The sequence below is a fragment of the Olea europaea genome, chromosome 13 (assembly GCF_002742605.1).
Source record: "Olea europaea var. sylvestris chromosome 13, O_europaea_v1, whole genome shotgun sequence".
Classification (NCBI taxonomy): domain Eukaryota; kingdom Viridiplantae; phylum Streptophyta; class Magnoliopsida; order Lamiales; family Oleaceae; genus Olea; species Olea europaea.
Window position 1 is genome coordinate 13,815,215 of NC_036249.1, and position 26,838 is coordinate 13,842,052.

The window sequence follows — 26,838 nt, forward strand, 5'->3', positions numbered from 1 at the left end:
AAGCTAATTCTTGACTAAAATTGTAATAATCCAACCAATGATCGAATGAATCAAGTTCAGTGTCACAACTGTCAAATTTATTATGTCAATGGAAATACTTTGTTTCTTTGTCAACTAATTAATTGCATTAGGTCATTAGTTAAATCTACTATTAATTGCATCAACCCTTTATCATGCTTATAACATGCATCCCTTTCAATCTGAAGCACAAAAAATTGAGTTCCAAAATTTTTTATTTCTTGAGAAATCTAAAAAATTTCTTGAATATAGCTTTATTGGAAATATGAATTTTAATAATCCCAGTGTTTATTTTGTTCTTGTAGTTATTTTGGCACTAAGATGTGCTACTGCAAAGGCTGAGGCATTTTTTGTGTTCGGAGACTCTTTGGTCGACATCGGTAACAACAATTTCTTGGTCACTACGGCTCGGGCGGACATGCCACCATATGGGATTGACTACCCGACTCACTCGGCAACTGGACGCTTCTCTAATGGCCTTAACATTGCTGACCTAATCAGTAAAGTTCATATACTGTTTATTTTATGTAAAATCTTTTCATCATTTAGATAATCATACGAGCAAACATACATCTGAATTTTGATTTATTTGTATTTCAACTAGGTGAAAAGTTGGGCTGGGAACCCCTAATGCCATGCTTACATCCAAATCTTACAGGGAAAAAACTACTTGTTGGAGCCAACTTTGCTTCTGCTGGGGTTGGCATACTTGATGACACTGGTTTCCAATTTGTGAGTTGAAAATAATCATTTCTTTTCTGCTCATTAATGTATTCTCACTTAATTAATTATTTTCTCAAATAAAAGTAATTTCAACTAGCAACATAAGATGATTTTTCCAATATATATGTTGTGGTCCCTGTACATAATCTTTGCATTAAAAGCATATAAGAGACATTAATCATAGTTTCCCTTTCAAACTCAAAAATAAACAAATAAATAAATAAATAATAATAATAATAATAATAATAATAATAATAATAATAATAATAATAATAATAATAATAATAATAATAATAATTGTGAATAATTAATGGAGTCTAATTCTTTTGCCAACAAAAGAGAAAACTAATTATTAGTGAACATAACATGCTCTGTGAAAATTTATACGTCCAATTGTATGAAGTCAATTTTGTTCTCTTTGATACCCATTTTGAAACCAACGTTTGGTTTAGTTATTTATAGTGAGAGAAGTCCTTCTATACGACTCATGAACTAAGCAATCTACATTGTACGAAGGGAATATAGTATAAAGAGATGCATTATTTATACTTATGTATGAGAGATCGAGAATTAACGATATCATCCAAGGGCTTCTAAACGTACAATAAGAGTACTTAAGAGTGATTCAAATTTAACGGATATTCTTTAAGGCTTTGATTAGGGGGAAATTTGTGGGAAGGTTAGAAATCGAGTGTATAACCAATAAATCTTGCTTGTTACACTAAAAAATTCGTACAATTAAATAGGATTAAACAATATAAGAGACAATATTTTATCTTTTTAATATTATCTAACATTCTTATCAAACATGTCATAAATGTATTAAAGAAATTAAGAACTACTTTGCTAAATTTAAATTATTTATCAATAGAGAAAATCATTTACTGGAACAAATTATGAAAAGAAATTTACATTTTTCCTACTCATTTTTCTTTCCTTTCATTCTCATTGAAAAAGTAATGAAACTTTCAAATAATGCTCTGCATTAATCTGCAGGTAAACATGATTCGAATTTACGATCAGCTGAATTATTTTCAACAATATCAGAAGAATGTTAAAGCACTTATTGGAGAAGGTCCAACTGAGAAACTCATAAATGAATCGCTAGTTCTCATTACATTAGGAGGCAATGATTTTGTGAACAACTATTACTTGATGCCCCTTACTCTAAGGTCTCTCCAATTTGAACTTCGACCATATGTGGCCTTTCTCATTGTTGAGTACAAAAAAATTTTACAGGTAAGTTTCTCTCCGTGCCTTTGAGTAGCTGTCACTAGTTATGGGTCTGACCCATCTTTTCTATTAACACTTTACAACTTTTAGTTGATTTTCTGAAAAACAATAACTGAAGAACTATTCCGGGTTATGGTTGTGGAAAGCTAAATGGGGTGACCTTGAGTCCCTACGACACAACGCAATTTACACCTCTACTTACAAGCTCACGTGCACATACTTGGGGACAATATTTTGTCGTTCCGTTGCATTTATGGAGCCTAGACAGCAGGAGCACAACGTGCAATTGATTAATATATTAATTCTTGTTATTTTTATCCCATTTAGAGACTCTATGAGCTCGGTGCTCGTAGGATTCTAGTGACAGGGACGGGGCCTATAGGGTGTACACCGGCAGAATTGGCATTGCATAGTAAGACAGGAGAATGTGCAGAAGAGTTGCAATTTGCAGCATCACTCTTCAACTCGCAATTGGTTCTAATGATTGATCAACTCAACAAAAAGATTGGATATGATGTTTTCGTAGCAGTAAATACCAATGCAATGCACATGGAATACTTTATCAATCCTCAAGCTTTTGGTACGTCCTCTTCTTTAGTTTTCTTGTTTTTGTTTTGCCAATATGGAAACAACGGAATTTAAAGTAACGAGAAAATTTTTATACTTTAAAATTCATGAGGGTTCAAGTCCTAAGTTAAGCCCCTTGTATAGGGGAGATTGCCACAGAGAATGCTAGGGTGACAGGTGGCATCTGTGCATTGATCGGGATAAAACTGTTTTTTGTCCAAGATCCAATGAATGTGCACCACGTCACCCTTAATACATACGGACAATTCTCCCAGTACTTGCCATCTGACAATTCTCCTAGTACATGTAATAGGGTTGTCAAGTCCCTCTTTCCCCAAAGTCGATCGCCATTCCCTTGTCTTCTTTCGCGCGAAGTGATTAATCCATACTGCCAGGCCTGTGAAGAAGCTAGTGTTCGGATACTGGAGATTCCCACCCTCTAATGATACATTTAGCTCTTTCTTCATAGCTGGAAACGTAGCAGGGCCACATTAGGTTGTCCTTTGAGAAATAAACCAAATACAGCATTTGCCTATTGAATTTATTAAATCCTGCATTATGTTGAGAATAATTCAAAAAGAGAAATAAAGCCTAAATTACATCTAGCCAATTATTAAATATAGCAGTAAAGTAAATTCATACATTTTGTATAAACCTATCTTTCCAGACACATATCCTTTATTATTCCTCTGAACTTTTAATTTAATTGTGGTTTTTCTACTTCTTTTTCTCGACCCTTTATCAAAATCTCAACTGTAAACTCGAGTTTAACGAAGTTATTGAAGGACTTGATATGCTCAATTGAACAGGATTTAAGGAATCGAAGACAGCCTGTTGTGGGCAAGGACCTTACAATGGATTCGGGCTTTGCACGGTGTTCTCCAACATATGCGATAACAGAGATGACTATGTCTTTTGGGATCCATTCCATCCATCAGAAAGGGCCAACAGACTGATTGTAGAACAGATCTTCAATGGCTCTAGAACTCACATGTACCCAAAGAACCTCAACACCATAATGGCTTTGGATTCCAGGGTTTGATCTTGGCAAACACAAATTAGTGACATGTTTGGAAACTTGGAATTGAGGTATATGGATTGAAATTTAAGGAGAAGTATTTTCTTTTTCTTTAATTCAATTCCGGAGTCTTAATTCCATGAGTCCAAATGTGGCTTCAGAGTTCATTCACCTTCGCTAGTATTGTATGTTTATACCATTACTTGTATTTTCTCAAATGAGCCGACATTCTCGTCGAATAGGAACGTGTTTTATTTAAGCTATTTATTAATAAATATACTTATAATTGTGTTCGGCGACAAGAACGCTAACGATCAATTTCTCATGAATAACTAATGCAAATTTATTAACTCAAATTCTCATTTGATAGAGCTTTTGAAAAATCAAAAGAGCTTTCTAAGATCACGAAGTTGTTTTTGAACGTATTTAAATAATTTTCTAACATACTTCTAATTAGAAGAGTATATAGTGGAAGTTGGCCCACAATGGCTGCCTAGAGAAACACTTACACACGAAGCAAAGCCTATAAGGGTTTGTTTGTCACCCATTATTTGGAAAGAATGTATTATAGAATAGTAATTGATGTTGAAATGTGTGGTTAAAAAATGAGAATTTTTTTTTAATTTACGTGTAATATTATTTTAATGAAGAATGTGTGGTTGAAAATGAGTACTGAAGAAAAATAATATGAAAGAATGTGAGAAAATGGATGACAAACAGGAGCCAAGTCTGCCAAACGAGACAATTACTATATATGGAATGTTTTCGTCCTATCCTTTTTCCATTTTGCTCACCACACTATTTGCATGTACTACATCTGGCCTAGTGCAGAACATGGCATACATCATCTTACTGGACTAGCATATGTTACCTTTGACATGTCTTCAACATCTTCCTTTCATTCGGGCATTGGTTTGTAGACAATGTGAAATAATTCGCCAATGGTGGCCCAAACTTTAGCATTGGGAATGCTAAAATTCTTTTAACATTTTCCATCCATTGTTACTCTAAGATAATCATAACCCCCCAAATTTTCTATCCCAATAAATCTTCTTGACAGCACCCAAATCCTTCATGTCAAATTTATGCACTCAACAAGTTTTCAATTTGTCGACATCAACTATATTCTTAGCAGCAATAAACATATAATCCACATACAATAACACGAAAATAAATGAGCTGTTGATCCCAAAGGCGATGCAAAAATTGAAATTAATGACGTTGTTTGAAATATTTAACAATATCTCAAAAATGAAACAAGATTTAAAGTAAAGAAATTAAAGAGAATTAAGCAGAGGAAACACTATTTTATTATAACGATGATATGGAGAGAAAATTACAGCACAACAATTTTAGTTTAAACAAAACTAAATAAAGATGTCACTATTAATAGGTACATATCATACCATAAAAATGAAAATAATATAAAGAATAATGTGGAATAATATTTTTCCAATAAAATCACGTGAAAATAAGGAAACAATATTTTTTAATAAAATTACATGAAAATAAGGAAATAATATTTTCCAAAAAATCCTGGGACACAATATCTAACGATATCAACCTTAACCCAAATTTCAGTGCAACAAACGAAACTCCAAAATATTTTCACCTGAGAAATAAGTCCTTCTACGTCGAAATAGCCAAATTGCTTAACACAGTAACCAAAACTCTCAATCACCAAAAACATCTTCATCTACAGGGTGTCCATGGGCGATACTTGAACCCTACTTTCGGGTTCCCAAAATTTCACTAAGGAATTACTATTGACCAACAGGGTCGAAGCACACCCTGTAGTAGAAACCACACCAAATGCCTTATCAGAAGACCCTTGCTAGAACTGTCGCCTTCGAAGATCTCGAAAGTATTACAGACATCATCGACACCACCATACCTAAGCTCAATGGATCCAACCCTAGCTACTGAACATAGTTTATCCCCTGAAATTGGTGATTAAACGGAATCATCAAAGCTCCCTTGAGCAATATTCTGAAACGATCCAGAGCCTGTCACAAGAGATATTGTACCAAACTCTGTTTCCACCACGATACTGAACTTGTCCGGATGTCTTTTAACTGATTCTGCATTTTCCTGCAAGATGTACAACTCAGACTTTTTCCGTTCTTCCAATACAACCTAAACACTCATTCGGACCTTCAAGACTCCACCTTCACCAGAAAATTTATACCCTTCTAAATCCAAGGTACTCGACGAGATGAGATTCATTTTTAGGTCTGGAATATGTGGAACCTGATCAATTGTTCTGACCATCCCATCCTACAATCTTAATCTGACTCGACCAATTCCAGTAATATAGCAAGACCGGTTGTTTCCATCACAACTTCACCTCACTTAATAGCCTCATATGTTTGAAAAAAAATTCGATTGTAACACATATGATGCAAACATGCTGAATCAAAAATCTACTACCCGTCAAGTTTAGACTTCATGTCAAATACCACGGTCAACATCACATCACTGTCATTTGAAAAATCCTCGGTAACATTAGTCTCATCCGAATTGCATGATTGTCCCATATGATTTGTAGTTAAATTACCTTTAACCTACAACTTATCGCAATCTTTCTTAATGTATCCTTTCCTCCTATAGCAGAAGCAGTACAAATTGCTGAAGTCCCCTCCGTCAATCACCATGAGATATCAGAGCTTCCTTATCTCTTGATGTAGCTCCAACCAAATGCTTCATCTTCTTTTTAGAGAACAGAGCATCGTAGACATCATCAATGGTCGAGGCATCATGATTGTACAGAATGGCATCCTGAAAAGACGAATAAGAGGCGAACATCGAACATAGCATAATCAATGTCAAATCCTCCTCCTCATACTTAACCTCCAATATCTCTAAATCTGCGATAATTTCCTTGAACATAGTAAGATGATCTTCCAGTGATCCTCTTTCTGCCATGCGATGGAAGTACATCTTTTACTTTAGAGTCAGCTTGTTAGTAAGACATTTAGACATGCATTACTACTCCAGTTTCAACCACAAAACAATTGTTTTTTCCTTCAAGACGTCTTGTAGAATATTATTGGATAAATGAAGATGAATCTACGATAAAGCCTCCTGATCCCTCCATTGTTTCTCCTCTATTATCCAATTAGTAGGCATCTTCTCAAAACCCAGTAATGTAACTGCACCAAAATAGATCCCATCTTTACTTACTACAAAAAAAAACCTTGTATTAAGATCCAACAGCGGAATATCATATTTCAATGTAGTCATTTCTAAAAAATCCCAATCAATTCACGAAGAACCTGCAATTTGAAATGTGTAACTATATCACAAAGATGAAACAAGATTTAAAGTAAAGAAATCAAAGAAAGTTAGGCAGAGGAAACGTGTTTTATTATAATGACGATATGGAGAGAAATTTACAACACAGCAATTTTGGCTTAAACAAAACTGAATGAAGAGACCGCTATTTATAGGTACATATCATACCATAAAGATGGGAATAACATAAAGAATTACGAGAAATAATAATTTTCCAATAAAATCACGTGAAAATAAGGAAACAATATTTTCTAATAAAATTACGTGAAAATAAGGAAATAATATTTTCCCAAAAATCCTCCCTAATTTATTTGTACGTTAATTTACATAGAATATAATAAATCCAAGCAGGTGAATATGACTAGTTTTACTCAAGAGAGACTATTAGTTATAATTGGCTAATTCAATTGCTAAAAAGTATAAAAAAGGGGGTTGAATGAAGTTGGATCAAATGAATGTTAATTGACATTGGTGAATTTGGAATTCCTAATCATTTAATCCTCTAAAACTTCTCAAATTAGTTAAGCTTCTATAGATTTAGATTAACTTAGCTTAATTTAGTTATAAAATAAACTCTTGATTAGTTGATTTGACACGACGTTAATTTAGATTGAAGTTAGAATTAGGATAAAAATGATAGTAGCTAATTAACCTTTCTCATACGATATTTGAACGTAAGCATTCACTTTATAACTTGTCGTGATCCGTGCACTTGCGAAATTACATGATCAAGTTTTTGACTCCGTTGCCAAAGACTAATGTATTTTCTTTAGTTTTTGTTGTTAATTGTAGCTTTAATTTTTTTTTTCCCCATTTGATCTGCTTTTTTCCTTGATTTTATTGACAAGGAACAAAAGAAAGCATGAGAATGACAAAAAAAAAAAAAAATGAGTCGGGAGGTTCAGAAATTAATGAAGATGGCATACATATGGAGGGATTTCTCCATACCAAGCTTTAAAATGAAGGGATATGATGCACGGATGACCTATCATCGAAGTGCTATGGAGACTACCAAATAAATGACGATGATTTGTTTTTTGAATTACTATGGTACTATAATAAGATATTAACAATAATTAATGAGACAAAATTTTAAAAAAATGAGCCAAAATTTTAAAAAAATAAGTTAAAAAAAAAAAACAATCTTTAAAGAAAATAACAAGTAGATCGGCTCAGGATAGTATCAAGAGCCTAATTTTCAGTATATATATATATAAGTAAAGAGGTTGGAGATTGAATAAATATATCTAAGCTACAAAGAACTCAAAAAAGAAAAGGTCGGAAAAACATGGAAAACACTACTGATAAAAGGATCCAGGGAAGATGTTGGAAAAAAAAAAAAAAAAAAAAGGGAAGAGAGAACTGGAAATTTTCCCTCCAAATATCTGAGCCAAAATTAAAATGAAAATACTTATAAAATAAGTAAAGGGAAAACAGAGGGATTCCGAAAACACGAGCCAAATAAATAAATAATATTCAAATTAATTTCATAGAATAAGATTTATACCATTATATTTATACTACATTTTTTTCCAATGAAGATTCTAAAAAGTTTGGAACCAAAGGTGGATAAGCTCTTTTCTAATACAATGAAGAGAAGTTTATCTACTAGCATGCAAATAAGAAAATAATATATATTTTTCCGACTTCGACCATGGTTGACTGAGTATAAGTAAAGTTCATGTTAAAATCATTTTTTAATTCCAAATGTATTTGAACATTGTTATGAAAATAGAGAAAAAGAGAAGAGAGAATGAAAGTTGGTAAAATTTTTGGGTGTTTAATTAAAACAAAAGCCCTCTATTTATAGGTAAAAATTAGGGATACAACGACAATAATTTTTAGGACTGTAGGGGTAAAATTTTAATTCACTAATAAATCCTAATAAACTTACAATTTACAACACTTCCTCTTGAACGATACGTTACGAAATATCTGCCTCATTGAAATCTTATTTGATAAAAATCCAATGAAATTTTTTTTTGGAATATTAAAAATAAATGCAACATCATTAAAACCTTGTTAGGAAAACCCAGTGAGATAAAACTTAATCGAATGAAAAATAGTACAGTTACTTCACTTGATGTTAATCACTGAAAATTTTTGAGTTGACACATTCCAATTTTATAAACCAATTTCTTGAATGTAGATGTCGGCAATATTTTTGTTAATAAATCGGTTACATTGTTACTTGAGAGAATTTATTGAATATTAATGTCGTCATTCTTTTGAAACGCATGTGTATTAAAGAATTTTGGAAAAATATGCTTCATCTTGTCACTTTTGATATAACATCTTTTGAGTTGTGTAATACAAGCTATATTATCTTCATACAAAATTGTTGAACCATCTTTTGTTGAAGTTAATCAGCATGATGTTTGGATATAATGGGTTATATTCCTCAACCAGACACATTCTCAGCCTGCTTCATAGATTACAATAGTTTTAGAATGATTTGAAGATATTGCTGTAAATGATTGCTTCACAAATCTCCATAATATAGTTGTTCCTTCACGTGTAAACACATATCCTATTTGTAATTTAGCTTGTGTGGGTCAGAAAGATAACCTGCATCTACATATCCCACTATAGCAGATCCCGACTTTTGAGAATAAAATAATCCTAAATCAATAGTGCCATTTAGGTAACGAAAAATATGTTTTAACACCATTCCAATATCTTCAAGTTGGTGTAAATCTATATCTTGCAAAGTGATTTACATAAAAATCTATGTCGATTCGAGTGCAATTTGTAAGATAAGTTAATACTCCAATTATACTAAAATATGGTACTTTAGGACCAAGAACTTTTTATCCATCTTCAATTGGACGAAGTGGATCTTTTTCACATCAAGTGATCGAATAGTCATAGGTGATGTCAATAAATGTGCATTATTCGTATAAAACCCTTTAAGACTTTCTCTGTATAAATAGATTTATTAACAAATAATTCTTTTGGGACATGTTCAATCTGCAACCCAAGACTGAATTTTATTTTTCCCAAATCTTTCATCTCAAATATATTTTTCAAATAATCAATAGTTTTTTTGAGTTTTTCAGGAGTTCCAATTAAATTTAAATCATCAACGTAAATTATCACAATTGCAAATCCAATATCTGCTTTCTTTATGAAAACACTTGGACAGACATCGTTATTTTTATAACCCTCCTTTAACAAATATTAACTAAAGCGATTATACCACATACGTCTAGAGTGTTTCAATCCATATCATAATCTTTGTAATTTAATTGAGAATATAGTTCTCGGGAATGTAACGTTTGTTTCTGGCACTTTAAGTCTCTCAAGGACTTTCAAACACATGTCACTAATAAATGAACCATACAAATAGGTAGTTACTTCATTCATAAAATGCATATCAAGTCTTTGTAATAAAATCAAACTAATTAAGACTATAAAAGTGATAGTGTCCATTACGGAAGAATATGTTTTCTCATAATCAGTTCCTGGTCTTTGTGAGAATTCTTAAGCTACAAGTTGGGCTATGTATTTTGTAATTTCAATATGTTCATTTCTCTTTCGTACAAAAACACATTTGTATTCTATAGGGATTACATTTTCAAGTGTTTGAACGATAGGTCTAAACACTTTTTGTTTCTCTAAGAAATTTAATTCTGCATATATGACTTCTTTTCATTTTAACCAATCATTTCTATTGTAACAATTTTTAACTAATTGTAATTCAGGATCCTCATTTTGCATAATATCAAGCGCCACATTAAAGACTGAAACATTGTCTTTAACAACATTATGTCATTTCTATAATATATGAGATAACATATAGGGGTTGTTTGAGCCCCATTTTTCTAAAAGAATGTATTTTGGAATAGTGTTGTGATAAAGAATGTGCGGTTAAAAAATAAGGAAAAGTTTTGGATTTGCGTGTAATATTATTTTATTGAAAAATGTGTGGTTAAAATGATGTCAAATTACTGTTGAAGAATGTATTTTGAAGAAAAATGGTGCTCAAACAAGGGCATAATTTATTGAAAGCCCATTATTTTTGGACACTTGTGGTTCTTCAAGAACCATATTTTCAATATTTAACCCTTGTCTGTTTCCTATTTTTTTCCCATTAAAATGAAAAATATGACCGTTATCCATCACATCAAGCTATCAAATTTGAATTTCTATCTTTTATATGAGACCCATAACAACTATATTTTTCATTCTCATTCTTACAAAAATGGGAAACAAAGGGAGCCTTAATTGACCAATCTTTTATAATATTACTTCTTCTAAAGTTTTTGGTTAGTTTTTCTCTTGTGCTTTTTTTTTTCGAGAAATAGAGTCTTTTGAATCAACTAGTCGACCACGTTTTTTATATATTTGAGATTCATTTGTTACAACAGATTGTGCTTTAGGAACAACAATTTTTACTGAATAAATGACTTTGTAATTTTCTAGTGTCAATAAATACATCAGGCAATTGATTTATAACATTTTGTAAATAAATAATTTTTTCAATCTCTTGCTCACATTAACTGTTACGGGGATCAAAGTGAGATATAATTATTTTATCCCAATAAATTTTACCTAATTTTTCAAGATATAGTTTTTTCCTTCCAAAGTTGGGAAGTCATTTCATCAAAATGAAAATATTCAAAAACATGCATTAAATAAATAACCCGTTAAAAGTTCAAGATACCTAATAATGAATGGTGAATCAAAATCCACATAAATCCCTAATGGATCCATTTTAGTACGTTGTGGGGGTGAAATAGGGACTTGGACGACACACCCAAAAACTCGTAGGTAAGAAATATCAAGTTCAAGACCAAATGGCAGTTATAAAGGTGAATATTGATAATAGGCAGTTGGTCTAATATGAACTAATAATGCAGCATGTAATATGGTATGACCCCTAATAGAAGTTAAGAGTTTTATTTTCATAAGTAATGATCTAACAATAAGTTGTAAATCTTTAATGAACGACTCCGCTAAATCATTTTATATATGGACATGCGCAACCAAATATTCAATTACAATCCCAATTGATATATAATAATCATTGAATACTTGTGATCTAAATTCACCAGCATTGTCAAAACGAATAGTCTTGATTAAGTAATTGAAGAATTTGTAATTTTTTAACTTAAGCAAGTAGTCTAGTGAAAGCTATATTCCTAGTGTAGGCAAATATGTGAACATCTAGTAAAAGAATCAATTAATACCATAAAATAATGGTTTACATGGTGGGTGTATTGGCCCACATATATTTCAATGAATTCTTTCCAAAAAAGTTGAAAATTCAATATTTAATCGAAGGTCTAATAACTAATTTGCTTTGTGAACAAGCTACGCATGAATAATCATTAGGTAAAAGAATTTTCTAGATTTTTAAAGGATGTCCATGTGAATTGTTTATTATTCGACGCATCATTATAATTCCTAGATGTCCAAGTCGATCATGTCAAAGTATAAAATATTTTGGGTCAACGAACTTCTGGTTCGTGACAATATTTTATTCAACCATTTTTATAAACGTATACATGCTAAATGTGAATACATGAAGTTTTTCTTTTATTTACTTCTGACAAAATATACAAAGGAAGTTATGCAAAGATATTAACGTTATTTTCTTGCATCGTCTAAATGTAATATCCATTGCAGCGGATATCTTTAAAACTAAGCAAGTTTCTTTTGAATTTGCTGTAATAAAGTGTATCATCAATATATAATTTTGTATTATTTAGTAAAATAATGCAAGCTCTTTCGGGCCTTTAACGATATTCGATGCACCTGATATGACATTAACATTATTTTCTACTAATTTTAAATCTAAAAAATATTTTTGTCTTAAAGAATAGTATGTATAATTGCACTATCAATCAAGCAAAAATCTTGACAATTTATCATGAATCTGTCAATATAATAAAATAGATATATTTAAAAAGTTTGAATTTAAATTTAAAAGAGTAAACATAATTCAATACTATAAAATTAACGAAACATAATAAATTTTTAATTTTTGTTTATTTATTTATTATTTTACAAAAAGTAAAAGTATATTTCAAACTAAATTTCTAAAATAAAGGAAAATACTAAAGATATAGGAAGTATACTAATTTATAGTTTCCATTACACTGCCCCTAATCAAATGGTCAATATTCTCTTTTAAATCAGTAAAGAAATCGGAGACATCTAAATGAGTCATATGAATGGGACCATCGTAATCAGCAAAATTTGTCTCAATTTTTTCTGTCCCTTGATTGATTTTTACTAAAGATCCACAAGATGTTTTGACGTACGACAATTACATGTCCAATGTCCTTTCATTCCACATCTAAAACAATTTTCTTCATACTCCTTTTTAGATGTGCTACTTTAGTTTATTTTGTACTTTTTGAAATTACTGCCTTGTTGCTGATAGTTTTGTTGATTATTTCGTTCATGGTTTATTTCGCGTTCACATCCACTTCCTTGTCTTGATATTGCATTTACTTCAGGCAACGAAATATCATTTGCTTCAGGCAATAGTACAGAACCAGTTGGACGTAATTCATGATTTTTATCAGTAGTTCAATATGTTGTTCAGCTACGAACAGACAAGATATGAGGTCTAAGTATCTTTTGAAACCATGCTCACGATATTGCTGCTGCAAGAAATCATTCGAGACGTGAAGGGTGAAAAAAAGTTTTCTCCAACATTTCTTCATCAGTGATTTTATTCTCCATACAAATTGATTTTGAACACATTCTGAACAATTCAGAATTGTACTCACTACAGTTTTAAAGTCTTGCAAACAAAGGTACATCGCTCATAGCAGGTTTTAAAGAGGACTATAGTCCTCTGATGATCAAATATTTTGGTTAGTTTTTTCAAAGAATCTGTGAATCTTTCTTAGTGAGATGATAAAGAAGGAAGATAAGTGCTTTTGCACGATCGTGTAGAGATTTTTGTTTCTTTCTTTCATTGTCTCTCCTAAATCTTTTGAGACAAGATGGATATTAGGATCAATTACCCATGATAAATTGTTTTTGTCAAATATGTTATGTACAGTAAACTCAAATTTTGTGATGGTTGCCATTTGATTAGCTACACAAAAAAAAAAACAATTGATTTCGAAAAATATGATTACTGATTATATCACATAATAATTAACCAAGTAGTCAATGCCAACTTGACATTAGTTATATGTTTTCCTTTTAGGATGAAACACTAATTTACAAAAATAATATATTTTTCGAAAGATGTGCTACTTCGGGAGCACGTTGTATTTTATTATCGCTTCTTCAAGAGTATTATATCAATATTCTTGAATATTGAAAAATATGATGCACGCTCTTCATGAGCAAGTAATATTCTTCACGAATATTAATTATAATATTGTACTACTTCATGAGTAACAATAAATTATAAATAATAGACAGATCTACGATTAATATTCTTCTAAAATATTAATTATAAAGTTGCGTTACTTCATGAGCAACAACATGATTAAGTATTAATTTAAAATTTATATAAAAACATATAAAAATATTTAATCATGTTAAAGACACGGAGCATTTTATAATAACCATAAATGCTTATCTCACCAAATAAACTAAATCATAGAGTAAGGAAATTAAAGCATGAATTAAAGACTAATAACTGTACAGACAAATGTGAATAGTATGTGTACAATCATGAATTAAAGTATGAACATATGTGTAGAACAACGGCCTCATACAAAAATTCATTGTTTAACCGTTGGAATATTTGCAGTGAAAGAAGTACAAATATAATATTTTTCGTCAAAAAAAAAAATTGTAATAGTGGAAGAAATCATTGTTTGTAAATGAAAATGAGAGAAGCAGTTAGTGGCGGCTATAGTTATAGTGGAAAGAAATCATTTCCACCAAAAACTTATACTTGCAATAAATTCGTTATGATGCATATAAACGCATAAAAAAATTCACATGTCATCAAATTAATTTTGGCACATATGATAAATGATTATACTTGAAAAAAATTACTATCTTCTTTAAACTTTGAAGAATTCATTTTTCGTACTGATAATGTGTTATGAAAAGAGAGAAATAGAATAGATAGAATGTAAAGTTAATAAAATTTTTGTGTGTTTTATTAAGAGTGTATATTATTTATTGCATTTGGTTCGACCTAGTTGAACATTTTGACCCTTAACCTTATACCTATTTTGGGTCGATGCACGAGTTGATTTTCAAAACATTGATTCTAATTATGTATAAATACTTCCTAATTTCTATTCTAAATAGTAAATAGACAAAGCTTATTAAAATTTAAAAATATCACTCAAATAGTAAAAACATTGTCGAGCCTTAGGACACGTCTATGATACAAAAAAGGTGCAAGTTGGAATGAGTGTGCCAAGGGTTTTAACACCCTAACACTAAGGAGTCAATCCATATCCTTGGATTTATACCTTGCATAAAAATTATGATTTTCATAAAATGGACACATTAATTACTTAATAATCTGCAGCATGTCACGTGTTGATTATGATTTAGTATTCTGTAGAATGTGGTAGATAAACATTTGTATGTTGAGGCGAGTTGGGCCAAGGGGTTTAACACCCTAAGCCTAGGGAGTAAACCCCATGGCCTTGGGTCGATATAATATATAAAATACTTGATAGCATGCAGAATATCATGTGTGACTATGCATTTAATACTATGTCAAATATTGTGTGTATCCATATCACCAAGAATCGAGAGTATATATGATATGTCATGCATAAATTGATAAAACATATATATAGTTATAGGTCCAATATACCCTCAACCAGTACTCGTGGTTGTATGAAAGATATTTAATTCACTTTTACCATTACATATCTTTACTTGCGACAATAAATGCCATTTGTTATGAATGTATCATAATTGTTAATAATATATTTAGAGTATTGCATATGTACAAAGAATTTTTAATATAAAACAGGTAAACAAGAAATATGCAACTTCCATACTCTTTCATATTTAAATATATTACATATATGAAGTATGTCTTATTCAATTAACAATACTCATATTTAAAGAGTTACCTTTTCATTGCAGACATGAAACATCAAAATAAGAAGACAAGGTACTCTATACTTTTGCTAGAGGATCTGAACAGCCCAACGAATCCAAAAGAAAAAGACTTGGCGAATAAAATAACAGTATGAGTACAAAGAGGAATAAGCTTATGTTAGGCCGACATAAATCATATGAAGTTGAAGGTATGAACTAATTTATTAAATTATTCCTTAATATAATAAATCTACGATGCTAATTTTACCATAATAAATTAAATATCGAAACAACAAATTACACATGACAAAACTTTTAAGGGCCACTTTGTTCTCCTTCGCATGGATCGAAAGTTATTCCATCATGTGTGTTTTACAATGCAAAAAAATTTGAACAAGAATCACAAACATTCTGTTGCTTCAACGGTCGGGTATGTATTACACAACGTAATATGACAGAAAATTATTTTGCTATTTATTTTATAATATTACAATTATGTGCTCATTTTTATGGCTAGATCTAACTTATTGAACCTAATGTACCTAGGGATTTGTATAATTTGTTTTCTTCATAATCCGAAGAATGTGTTTCTTTCAACAAAAACATTTTTGGGCTTATAACAATTTTTTTTCATTCACTTCATTTAGGATAAATTTAGATAAGACACTTAGATCTTCAAATAAAGGCGTCTACACATTTAAAGTACAAGAGTAAATTTATCATGATCTTCTAGCATTTTTGCCTTGAGATCGACCAAAAAATTTTCAGCTATATTTCTATGATACAGATAATGAATTAAGAAATAGGATTAGAATACTAGAAGATACAAGTCTCAGTGAATCTATCTTTGCTCTGTTGATGGAAATTTTAAAAAACAATGTATTTGGTAAATTCTTTCGAAGTTTAAGAGATTGTTTACCAATTAAAGATGTACATATCCATATAGCTAGAAAGGTGTCTATAGCTAACATGTGTACAACGCTCTGGCAGTAGATCAAGTTAGCACTATTTGGATAGAAGGAAAAAAATGCCAATATACCATTTGAGAGGGACATCATTCTGCATGTACATTCAGGAAGTCGACATAGAATCCAACATTAATTCATTTGTTATCATTTACTATAATATCCTTTACTTTTCGAACGAGGGGAAGTTGAATGAAATCAAGATATGAAGAGGACAATGGAAAGGAAAAATAATAAAGCTAATGTTGAAAGTTCATCCAACAATGTAGATCGTCTAACAACTTCTAAGACTATCGATGACATCATTACAAATGAATGTCCAAGTATTATCTAGTTAATTGTAATTCTTTATATTTCATTATAAGTATTATGTAATTACAAAAATATTAAATATGTTTTAATTGACACAATAATTTCAAAAATGACTCCTCAAATGTGTCTTGCTGTGAATACTACTGCTACAATTTACAGATACAGCCCAATGTCAAATCAATGCTTCTCTAAATTAGATGACTACTACAACAATGTATTATTGGTATGGAACTAAAGATTGAAAACAATAGGGCTTGATTTTTACAGAAGACACCAAGTCGCAAATTAGATCAGAGCTATATCAAGAAATTGTTAACATAGTAAACGTAGGAGAAATAATGGGAGATGAAGTTTAGAAAAGAGTAGTTCTACCATCTTCATTCATTGGAGAACCAAGGGATATGCTTAACCATTTTCTAGATGCTATGGTGATGGTGCAAAGATTTGGTAAACCTAACATTTATGTAACAATGACGTGCAATACAGAATCGAATGACATAAAAAGAGAACTTAAAGGACATCCTCAGACAAACCAAATTTAACAAGAAGAATCTTTAGAGGTAAGCTAATAGACTTGAAAGACAAGATCTTAGAAAAGAAATATTTGGCAAGGTTGTTGTTTACATCGTTGAATTTCAAAAAAGAGGTCTATCGCATATCTTCATTTTGATAATATTTTAAAGTGGTAGTAAGATTACCAGTAGTGGCCACTATGACAGGTGTCTTCTTGCAGAAATTTTCAATAGACATACTAATCCTGCTCTTCATAAAGTAGTCGTGAAACATATGCTGCATAGAACATGAGAAAAATATAACAATAAAAGCCATTGCATGGTAAATGGATTTTGTCAATTCCATTATCCAAGGCGTTTTAGCTCAAAGACTATCCAAAGAAAAGATGCAAATCCAATATATAAAAGAAAGAATGATAGCAGTAAAGTGAAATTCAATAGTCTTTGACATGTTCATATGTTTGACTTTATTACTGCAGTCATATTAAATTTTCTTTCTCATTAACATTTAAAACAACATGTATAAATAACAAATTCATTTTTGATAACCAGTAGGTGGTTTCTTACAATACATATCTACTACTGATGTATAGCTATCATATTAATGTCAAAAATATGCTCTGGGCTAAAGGCTGGTAAATAATTATAAAAGTATATCTAAAGAGGTTATAATAGAGCAACTATCCATATTTCACAAGATGAAATACAAGAGTTTCAAGATGCAGTATTGGTTTTTGCACAAGAAGCTTCATAGAGAATATATGAAATTTGATTGAATGAAATATCACCACCAGTAATAACTTGCAACTTCATCTTTCAAACCAATAATCTATTTCATATTCGGATCAACAAAACTTAGAATCGGTTATTCATTTGGATAGTCTAGTTGAACCTAAACCACCCAATATAATTATTTGTTTTTTTTCATTAAAGGCAAAAGTCCGCACTTTCGGAATATATAAGATTACAGAAGTCAATAAATCTATAAAACTTTCCTCTGACCTGTCATTTTTTATATTTTATTCCCGTCCAAGATTCGATAATAAAGTATGATCAATGACAGTTTTCCATTCTAATTATTCTCACTAACTTAAATACAATTTTCTTTAAGGATACTATAAACTAATCACAAATGTCGAAATTTAGCTGTCGCTAAACACTGATCTCAAAAGGTTCGGATATAATTATAATTACAATAAAGTTTTGTACTTAACTGTAATTGTTATGAAAGTTGTAAATTTAATTGTAATTATGATTGAAGTTCTAAGTCTACACATGTAAATAAATGTAAATTAACAAGTTTGAATTTTAATTAAAACTCCTATTATGATTTTAATTAAGACTCCTAGTTGGACTTTATATAGAATCCTTATTGTATATGTATTAAAACTATTGTATCTTTATAAATGGAGACTAGATGAGATATAGACTCCTATTGAACACAACAAACATTCTCCATAAATCTTCTATTCCAAAATGAATTCTTAACCAAAAAATATGTGTCAAATAGGTGCGAAGTAGATTTAAACCTGAGGCAATTGTGTTAAGACAATAATTTGTTCAAATTTGGAGAGCAAAAAAATATTTTTCTTACTTTATTCAATTATTTAATCCAAGAATTAAGTTCTTGATTTAATTAAAAAAGGTGCCCACCTAATGGCGTAATATTGATTTTGAAAGATACCATAGAAAATTTAGAGGTTTTGAGTATCAGGTTCTTGGAATTAAAGAATTAAAAGCTCGTGATCCAGAAAGTTATAAGTTCGTGATTCAGAATTAATTTAGAAATTAATAATCAAATTTAGGGAGATATTTGAATTATTTATTCTTGATATAACATACATGTAAACATTTAGACGATATCGTTTCTTGAATTAGAGATTTTTTTTTTAAATTTTCGAGTAATTCTACTTCCGCATTCCAATGGAAGAATTATTAAATTATTACATGCAATGTGCTTTGTATGATATACAATTTTTTCCCATTCTATGGGGAAGACTATTAATGCATATGGCTTGTCTCAACTTATTGATGCCTTCCAATGTAATAATTAAACCAATGCAAAGGAAATTTCAAATGAACATTCTGTTAAGTTCAAAATATTGATATTCAAGCAGCATTATATCTAATCCAAATAAAAAAAACATGCTTTTGTTGTTATACTTGAAAGAATGAATAGTGACAAACGAAGATATATATTTTGGTAGATGGACCGGAGGTAAAGGAAAAACTTTATTACATCTTGCTTGATAGGCAAAGGTTTGATCTTAGGAGATGATAGCACTTGCGTAGCAACTTTAGGTGTAGCAAAATCACTGGCGAATTCAGGCACGGGCTTGACCGTGCTATAGCCCGTGTTCGCCGCTAAAAATATCTACTTTTTTCGTAGTTTCTTTTTATTTTTTTAAATTCATGTATATTTGTATTGTAGCTCGTGTCCAAACTCCATGCTAGATCCACCCTGCAACATCAATAAGGCTAGAAGCAGAACCGTCCATTCGAGATTCAATATTCCACTCCAAAATGAATTAACAATGTGTAGCATATCAAAGCAAAGTACTACAGTAGAATTGATTCGACAAAAAAAGTTCATACTATGGGATGAAGCACCAATAGCCAACAAAAACACAATTGAAATTATTGATAGAACTTTAAGAGAGATCTTGAAAAATTTAGAACCATTTGGTAGAGAGATTTATGCATTCATAGAAGATTTTTACCAAGCATCACCTATCATCCCAAGAGCAACAAGATAACAAACAATTAACCAAAGTTTGGTTAGATAATATCATTAGGAGAAAATGAAAAAGCTGCAACTAAATTAAAATATGCGTGCTCAAAATAACAATCGATTTGTACAATAGATGATCCAAATAGGTAACGGAAAAGAACCTTAATAGAAGATGACTTCATTAACTTACCAAATTGGATGGTTATAACATGCAATGATGCTGGAACTTCAGAATTACACTTAATCAATACAGTGTTCCCTTTCAATGGAAGTTTCCCTTTTGAAAAAGATATGAAATGATTTTCTCTCTCTACAAGTTTGAAAGGTAGAAGATAAAGATAGATAACCATTTATAAATTAATTGACCTTATTTAATTTGTATTATCATAAAATTATTAATGTTATATTATGTAATAAAAATATTGTAATAATAATTAACATCTGAATTGTGAAACTTTAATATATTAGTGTTTAATTATATGACAAAAAGTTGTTAATTTGCTTTCCCTATTAGGTGGTTATTATTTGGCAAAAACAAAGTTTTAAATAGTAAATATTTGAAGAATACGTGATTAAAAAGTAATAAAAATTTTCACTTTTCGTATGAAATATTTTACTGTATAAATGTGTGATTAAAAATAAATAAGGAAGAAAAAAAGTTTCGAAATAAATTTCATAAAAGAGAGGCGGCCCGACCCGCCCCGACCTTGGTCTACATTAATTGTGAAAAAATCATGCTACAACTATAGAAATTATTTAACAAAATTTTTATATATCAACACTGAATTTTTCATTGATTTTGAAAACAGCAAATTCACCGTACATGTGCTGCCGGGTTCTGTGAATAATTCATTGTGAAATTCAAAGTTCGAAACAAACGCCCTCTTCAGTCTTCACATTCCTTAAACCTCTCTTTCTACTTTAAGAAACGGCATAGCCTTATCCACTAACAATGGCCTAACCATTTCTCATTTTTCATCAACAATGGCTGCCCTGCTAGCTTACACACCCTTCTCTTTCCCCTTAACCTCCACCCGCCGTCCTCGAATTCTTTTATCCAAAACATTTGCCTCAATCTCCACTCCCAGGAGAAAATCCAGAAGAAGAAAAAACCAAAACCAACAGCATGATTTAAAATCAGGTGATGGTAATAGTAATTATAACAATGAGAGTAACTTTACACCCTCGAGTGCTGAGAAATTGTTGAGACTGGTGTTCATGGAGGAGTTGATGGGGAGAGCACGAGAAGGTAACGCTTTGGGAGTTTCTGAAGTGATATATGACATGATTGCTGCTGGATTGAACCCTGGACCGAGGTCCTTCCACGGCCTGGTTGTTTCACACGTCCTCAATCGCGACGAGGAAGGCGCAGTAAGATTAAATTGAAATCTTTCTTGATTGTTGTACATTGTGATGTGGTATTCGTGATGTTAGTTGTTAGTTCTACACTGATTGTTTTGCCTTATGAGTTGGCATTTTTACCTATTGTAATTAGGGTTGTGCTACATGTACATAGGTTTAGCAATTCACCTTATAGATTGTGCTCTGATTTTAATATCCAGATTGTGCTTTAGCTTTTACAGATAATTTTCTGTTAGTTATCTCCTGTGGATGTGTCTGTGTGCAATTGCTTTTAGGGTTTGTGTTTTGTGCATTAGCATTAATAGCTAATCGATTGGTCCGACAGACCTGTCAGATTATTTCGTTCATTATTTTACACTGTGCATTAACATTTTCCCTAATTTTATTATTTCTTATCCAGTTAGTTTATGACCAATATTCTGTTTAACGGTCCTTAATTGTACGTCTTGTTGTAAATGTGTATAGTGAATTAGTAATTGCACCAACTAGATTGTTGCCGATGGTGCTGCAGAACCAAATATATTAAACAGCCAGCACGTGTGCATAATGTTGTGCGGTGTACAATAGGATTGGATACTTCATAATTGAGAGAGGATGGTAGAAAAGAATAAGTCAATCGGTCTTGATATACACCTTGTGCTTTTGATTGTTGAATTTTTAATACATTTCCTTATCAAAATGATAAAAAATTTCAATATAATCTGCAAGTATGAATGAAATACCCATCCAGATAACTATAGAGTCAATTGTCTTGCATGTGGTCATAGTTCGGGAGCCATCTTATTCTGCTCAGGCAACCAGAAACCACATCAAATCTGCAATCTGCTTTGCCTTCATAGTGACGTGCTTTACATTGTTTCAAGTATTGAATCATCTTACTTATTCAATGAAGTCATTCTACTTCAAAAACTTCTCAAATACTCTGTTTTGATCTCACTGTTCCACAAAGTTCAATACATTCTAAACATTGCTGTCTGCATTCAAATTCAAAAAGCTAGAACTTTCACACTATCAATATAAATATACTTAAGTTAAGAATGTTAGATGTAATTTAAGCGACCTGATTACAGCCTAAGTACATCTGTAAACAGTTTTTGAGATATTCTAAACTAGCAATTCTGATAAGTTAACTTCAGGTGTATTTTTCTTTAATTGATTTATATTTTCTTCTTTGCACATCTGTCTATTCATGATTTGCAAGGGAAACTTTTGATTTAATTTAAAAGGGAAAATAGTGTGCGAGGTTCCAATTTGCCTGAGGAAGGACTTGGGAGCAGGGTTCCAACTAATTTTTTCTTAGCATTTGGATCCCCAGTAAAGTAATTCGTTCAATATGTCCATTAAAATGTCTGATAACATGATTAAAATGCGCGAGCAAGAATAATCTAAATAAAAATAAAAAATTGAAAAAAAAAAAGAAATAATTACACATGGAAAAAAATGCTGTCCAAACCACTCCCACCCTTTTAAAATCATATGGCCTACTTACCCTCCCTGACCTTCTAGCCTCAACTCCCCCCTTCGGCCTTTCCCTTCTCCTCCTTCCTCTCTTCCTTCACCCCCTCTTCCCCCCTATTGCACTTCAGTCCCCTTCCCGCAGGCCTCTCCCATTCTCGTTGCATTCTTCCCTGCAGCACTAGACAAAGCAAGACATTGTATGTGGATAACAAAAGAATAGATATGTAAATTTAGTAGCACCTGTATAGCTGATATGAGCAATACCTTGTGTAAATATAATCATCTTACAATTATAGTAACCGAAAAGAGAGGAGTTGAAGAAATTTTTTTCATAGTTTTTGCATTGTCATGATCTAGCACGGTAAAAATAAGATTGTGTCCAAGTGAATAGATTTAGTTTCAAATTTACACAAAACAACATTTTCAAGTGTCACTGTGTGGTTGATTTGTTTGCTCAAGAAACATGTCTCTCATTCAACTGATGGTGTAAAGGGATGTGCTGATTGGGGGATGGGGTTAAATGCGGGAGAAGATAATTGGGTAAAATTATTTTATTTTATGTAGTGGAAGAAAAAGGTATAATTGCTTTTTCACTAAAAAGCGTGTCTGATACGCCTTTCACTTGACATTTTAATGGAAAATTGGCCTGGATCCATCATTGAGGAGCCAAGTGCTACAAAAACTGAACATTGAGACCAAACTTCTTAAAAAATTTGGTTGAGGACCCACGTGCTTCCTTATATAAAGCGGGGGTTGGGGGGGGGGGCTCTGGTGCTATTTTCCTGATTTAAATCATTAAGAAATGATGCTTATTGCAGTTTGACCATCGGAATAAGATGAATACTGCTCCATTTTGCGCCTCAATAGGATGATATTTTATTAGTCCCAAGTTCATGTTATTTTGTATTACACATATGGACTAGTTTTGTGAAGTAAATGTTATCAGCTTGTCATGTCGAATGTCAATTCTTGTTAATTTTAGATATACTATATTGCATCAGTTCTGAAAATCAATATTACGCAGATGCATGCTCTTAGAAGGGAACTGGGTGAGGGTCTTCGGCCTCTTCATGAAACATTTATTGCGTTGATTCGTTTGTTCGGCTCAAAAGGTCATGCTACTAGGGGCTTAGAAATTCTCGCAGCAATGGAGAAGCTTAAATATGATATTCGCCAAGCATGGCTGCTGCTTGTTGGTACAGTGTACAAGCCTGTTGATGATTTGATGGTTTCATATGATTCAATTCATTCATGTCTAACATAGCATTTAATTGATCCTGTTCTTGCCTCCAGAGGAGCTTGTGAGAAGCAATCATTTGGAAGATGCCAATAAAGTGTTCTTGAAGGGTGCTGAGGGAGGTCTGAGAGCTACTGATAAGCTTTATGATCTTCTAATTGAGGAAGACTGTAAAGTGGGAGATCACTCAAATGCATTGACCATAGCCTACGAGATGGAGGCTGCTGGGAGAATGGCGACTACATTTCATTTTAATTGTCTTCTGAGTGTGCAGGTACCAATGATTGCCTTTTAAGCCTATTTCTTTGACTAACGTGACAATCGTGCGTGTTGAAGGTTGATTTGTAGCTGACAAAGGTTGGATTTGATTTGAAATGTAACTTGCCTTGAACATGACAACAATTTGGTTGGAATGTCCTATTGTCTGATGCCCAAAATTTATTTGAGAATTGTACTGTCGTTTTCTTGGTTTTGTTGTAAAAGTATATGTTACTATGAGCTGTAACAGATCTGCTTCCCATTTAATTCATTATGTATATTAGTGATATCTTTCAGAATTTCAGTTAGGATTTTGCGAGTTCTTAACAAATATATGAAATATTATGGAAAAACACCAAAATTGTTGGCCGTTGTTATATTTTTGAGCATTAGTTTGATTGATTCTATAAATATTTTGGACTCACTTGGATAAGCATCTTTTACAAATTGAGGAACCTTCTGTATTTTTGCTAGGCTACTTGCGGAATCCCTGAAATTGCTTTTGCGACTTTTGAGAACATGGAATATGGGGAAGGTCTGTATATACTTTACTCTTATCAATTTTATACTCGTTTATTCTTTATATGAATGTCAGCTATCATATGTTCTATTTGATGCAATGTTTGAAATTCTCTGCAATGAGATAATGTCCTTGGATGATGTAGATCAAGTTTTTGAGAATAAATTGCGTAACTTCTTTAGATCTAAAATTAAAGTTGGCTCCAAAAACACGTAAAATTTCTCAGTTTAATAAGCAATAGAAGGCATGACGATAAAAGGGTCGCCTAAGAAATCATCTGAAAGATCGACTATTACTCATAATTTGGTGAAGCAGAACTAAAAATCCAATTCAATTCTCAAGGTGCAAAGTGGAAGTAAGACAAACAACGCCACACTCAGGCCTTGAAAAGCTACAGGTTTATTGTAGTTTTGTTTTGTAATGAGTTTCTATGTTTTATCTTAAATAAGACAATTGCCCCCATGAAGAAGTCTTTTATTCTCCTGGTTTAAATAAAATTAGTTAGATTTCCTGAATATTGAAGATGATTTAAGTGTGGTTAAATCCATTCTTAGGCATGAGTTTTGGAAGTTAGTCAATGAATTGTGTGCCACACTGTCATTGCTTTGTAATATAGTATCTCACCACTCAAATGGTTTCTGAAAAAGATACAGAATTGAAACAAATAATCTCTCTTTTTCGATATATTAGCAGCAAATTAACCAACCAAATACCCAAAATTACAACCTCTAATCAATTACAATTACTATAACTTGTCCCCTTTCCATTCTAGGTCCTTTTCTAAACTCCTCTCAAGTTGAACTATAGATATTAACCATGTTCAATCTGCGAATAAAGTCGTCAAAGGCTTATCTGGACAATCATTTTGTGAATATATTTGTCGTTTGCTCTTTTGTAGGGACCTAACTCTTACAAATAACCCCATCGTCCACCTTCTCTTTGATAAAATGTTAGTCCACTTCAACATATTTGGTTCTATCATGTATTCATGTTGTATTGAGTTGAAAGAAATGTTAATAGTTACTTTATTATCGCAATAGAGTTTAATTGGAAATTTCACTCCAACTTTCAGTTCCTCCAAGAGTTTCTTTATCCATAAGCCTTCACATATTCCTTGTGCAACAGCTCTAAATTCTGCCTTAGCACTGTTTCTAGCTATGACATTTTGTTTATTGCTTCTTCAAGTTGTCAAATTTCCCCATAGAAAGGTGCAGTAGCTGGTAGTAGATGTTGATCCAGCCTAATCTGCATCTGTGAATATTTTACTCCTGTCCTCATTTTTTCCTAAGAACAGTCCTTTCCTAGAGGTTCTTTTTAGATATCTAAGGATTTTATATACTGCTTCTAGGCGAGCCTCCTTGGGAGAGTGCATATGCTGACGGACTATACTGATGACGAAACTAATGTTAGGTCTAGTGTGGGAGAGCTACATCAACTTTCTAACTAGTCTTTCATATTTGTCTATTTTCACGGATTTTCCAGTGTCCTTTATCACTCTTCTTGCCTCAATAGGTGTATTGCTTGGTTTGCATCCCAACATGCCGATTTCGATTAACAGGTTAAGAATTTATTTCAAAATAGTACCCTTCTTTGATCGTGCAATCTCTATCCCCAAGAAGTATCGCATTTGTCCAAGATC

General features: G+C 31.7%; 2 protein-coding genes across 2 annotated transcripts in view; both read left to right on the top strand.

Annotated features, from left to right (window-relative positions):
• The first annotated feature begins 276 nt into the window (after positions 1-276).
• LOC111408229 (GDSL esterase/lipase At5g33370-like) lies at positions 277-3,800 on the top strand. The gene is made up of 5 exons (XM_023038019.1): positions 277-518; positions 623-750; positions 1,738-1,980; positions 2,302-2,554; positions 3,351-3,800. Exons 1-5 carry the CDS (start codon positions 284-286, stop codon positions 3,581-3,583), a joined length of 1,092 nt encoding a protein of 363 aa, XP_022893787.1. The 5' UTR covers positions 277-283; the 3' UTR covers positions 3,584-3,800.
• A 17,405-nt stretch (positions 3,801-21,205) lies between these two features.
• The window catches only part of LOC111407678, a 22,264-nt gene continuing 16,631 nt past the window's right edge, over positions 21,206-26,838 (top strand). Inside the window, exons 1-4 of the mRNA XM_023037306.1 lie at positions 21,206-21,735; positions 24,209-24,380; positions 24,478-24,695; positions 25,154-25,214. Of these exons, the coding sequence (XP_022893074.1) occupies positions 21,349-21,735; positions 24,209-24,380; positions 24,478-24,695; positions 25,154-25,214 (838 nt within the window). The 5' untranslated portion in view covers positions 21,206-21,348. The remainder of the gene's footprint in view (positions 21,736-24,208; positions 24,381-24,477; positions 24,696-25,153; positions 25,215-26,838) is intronic.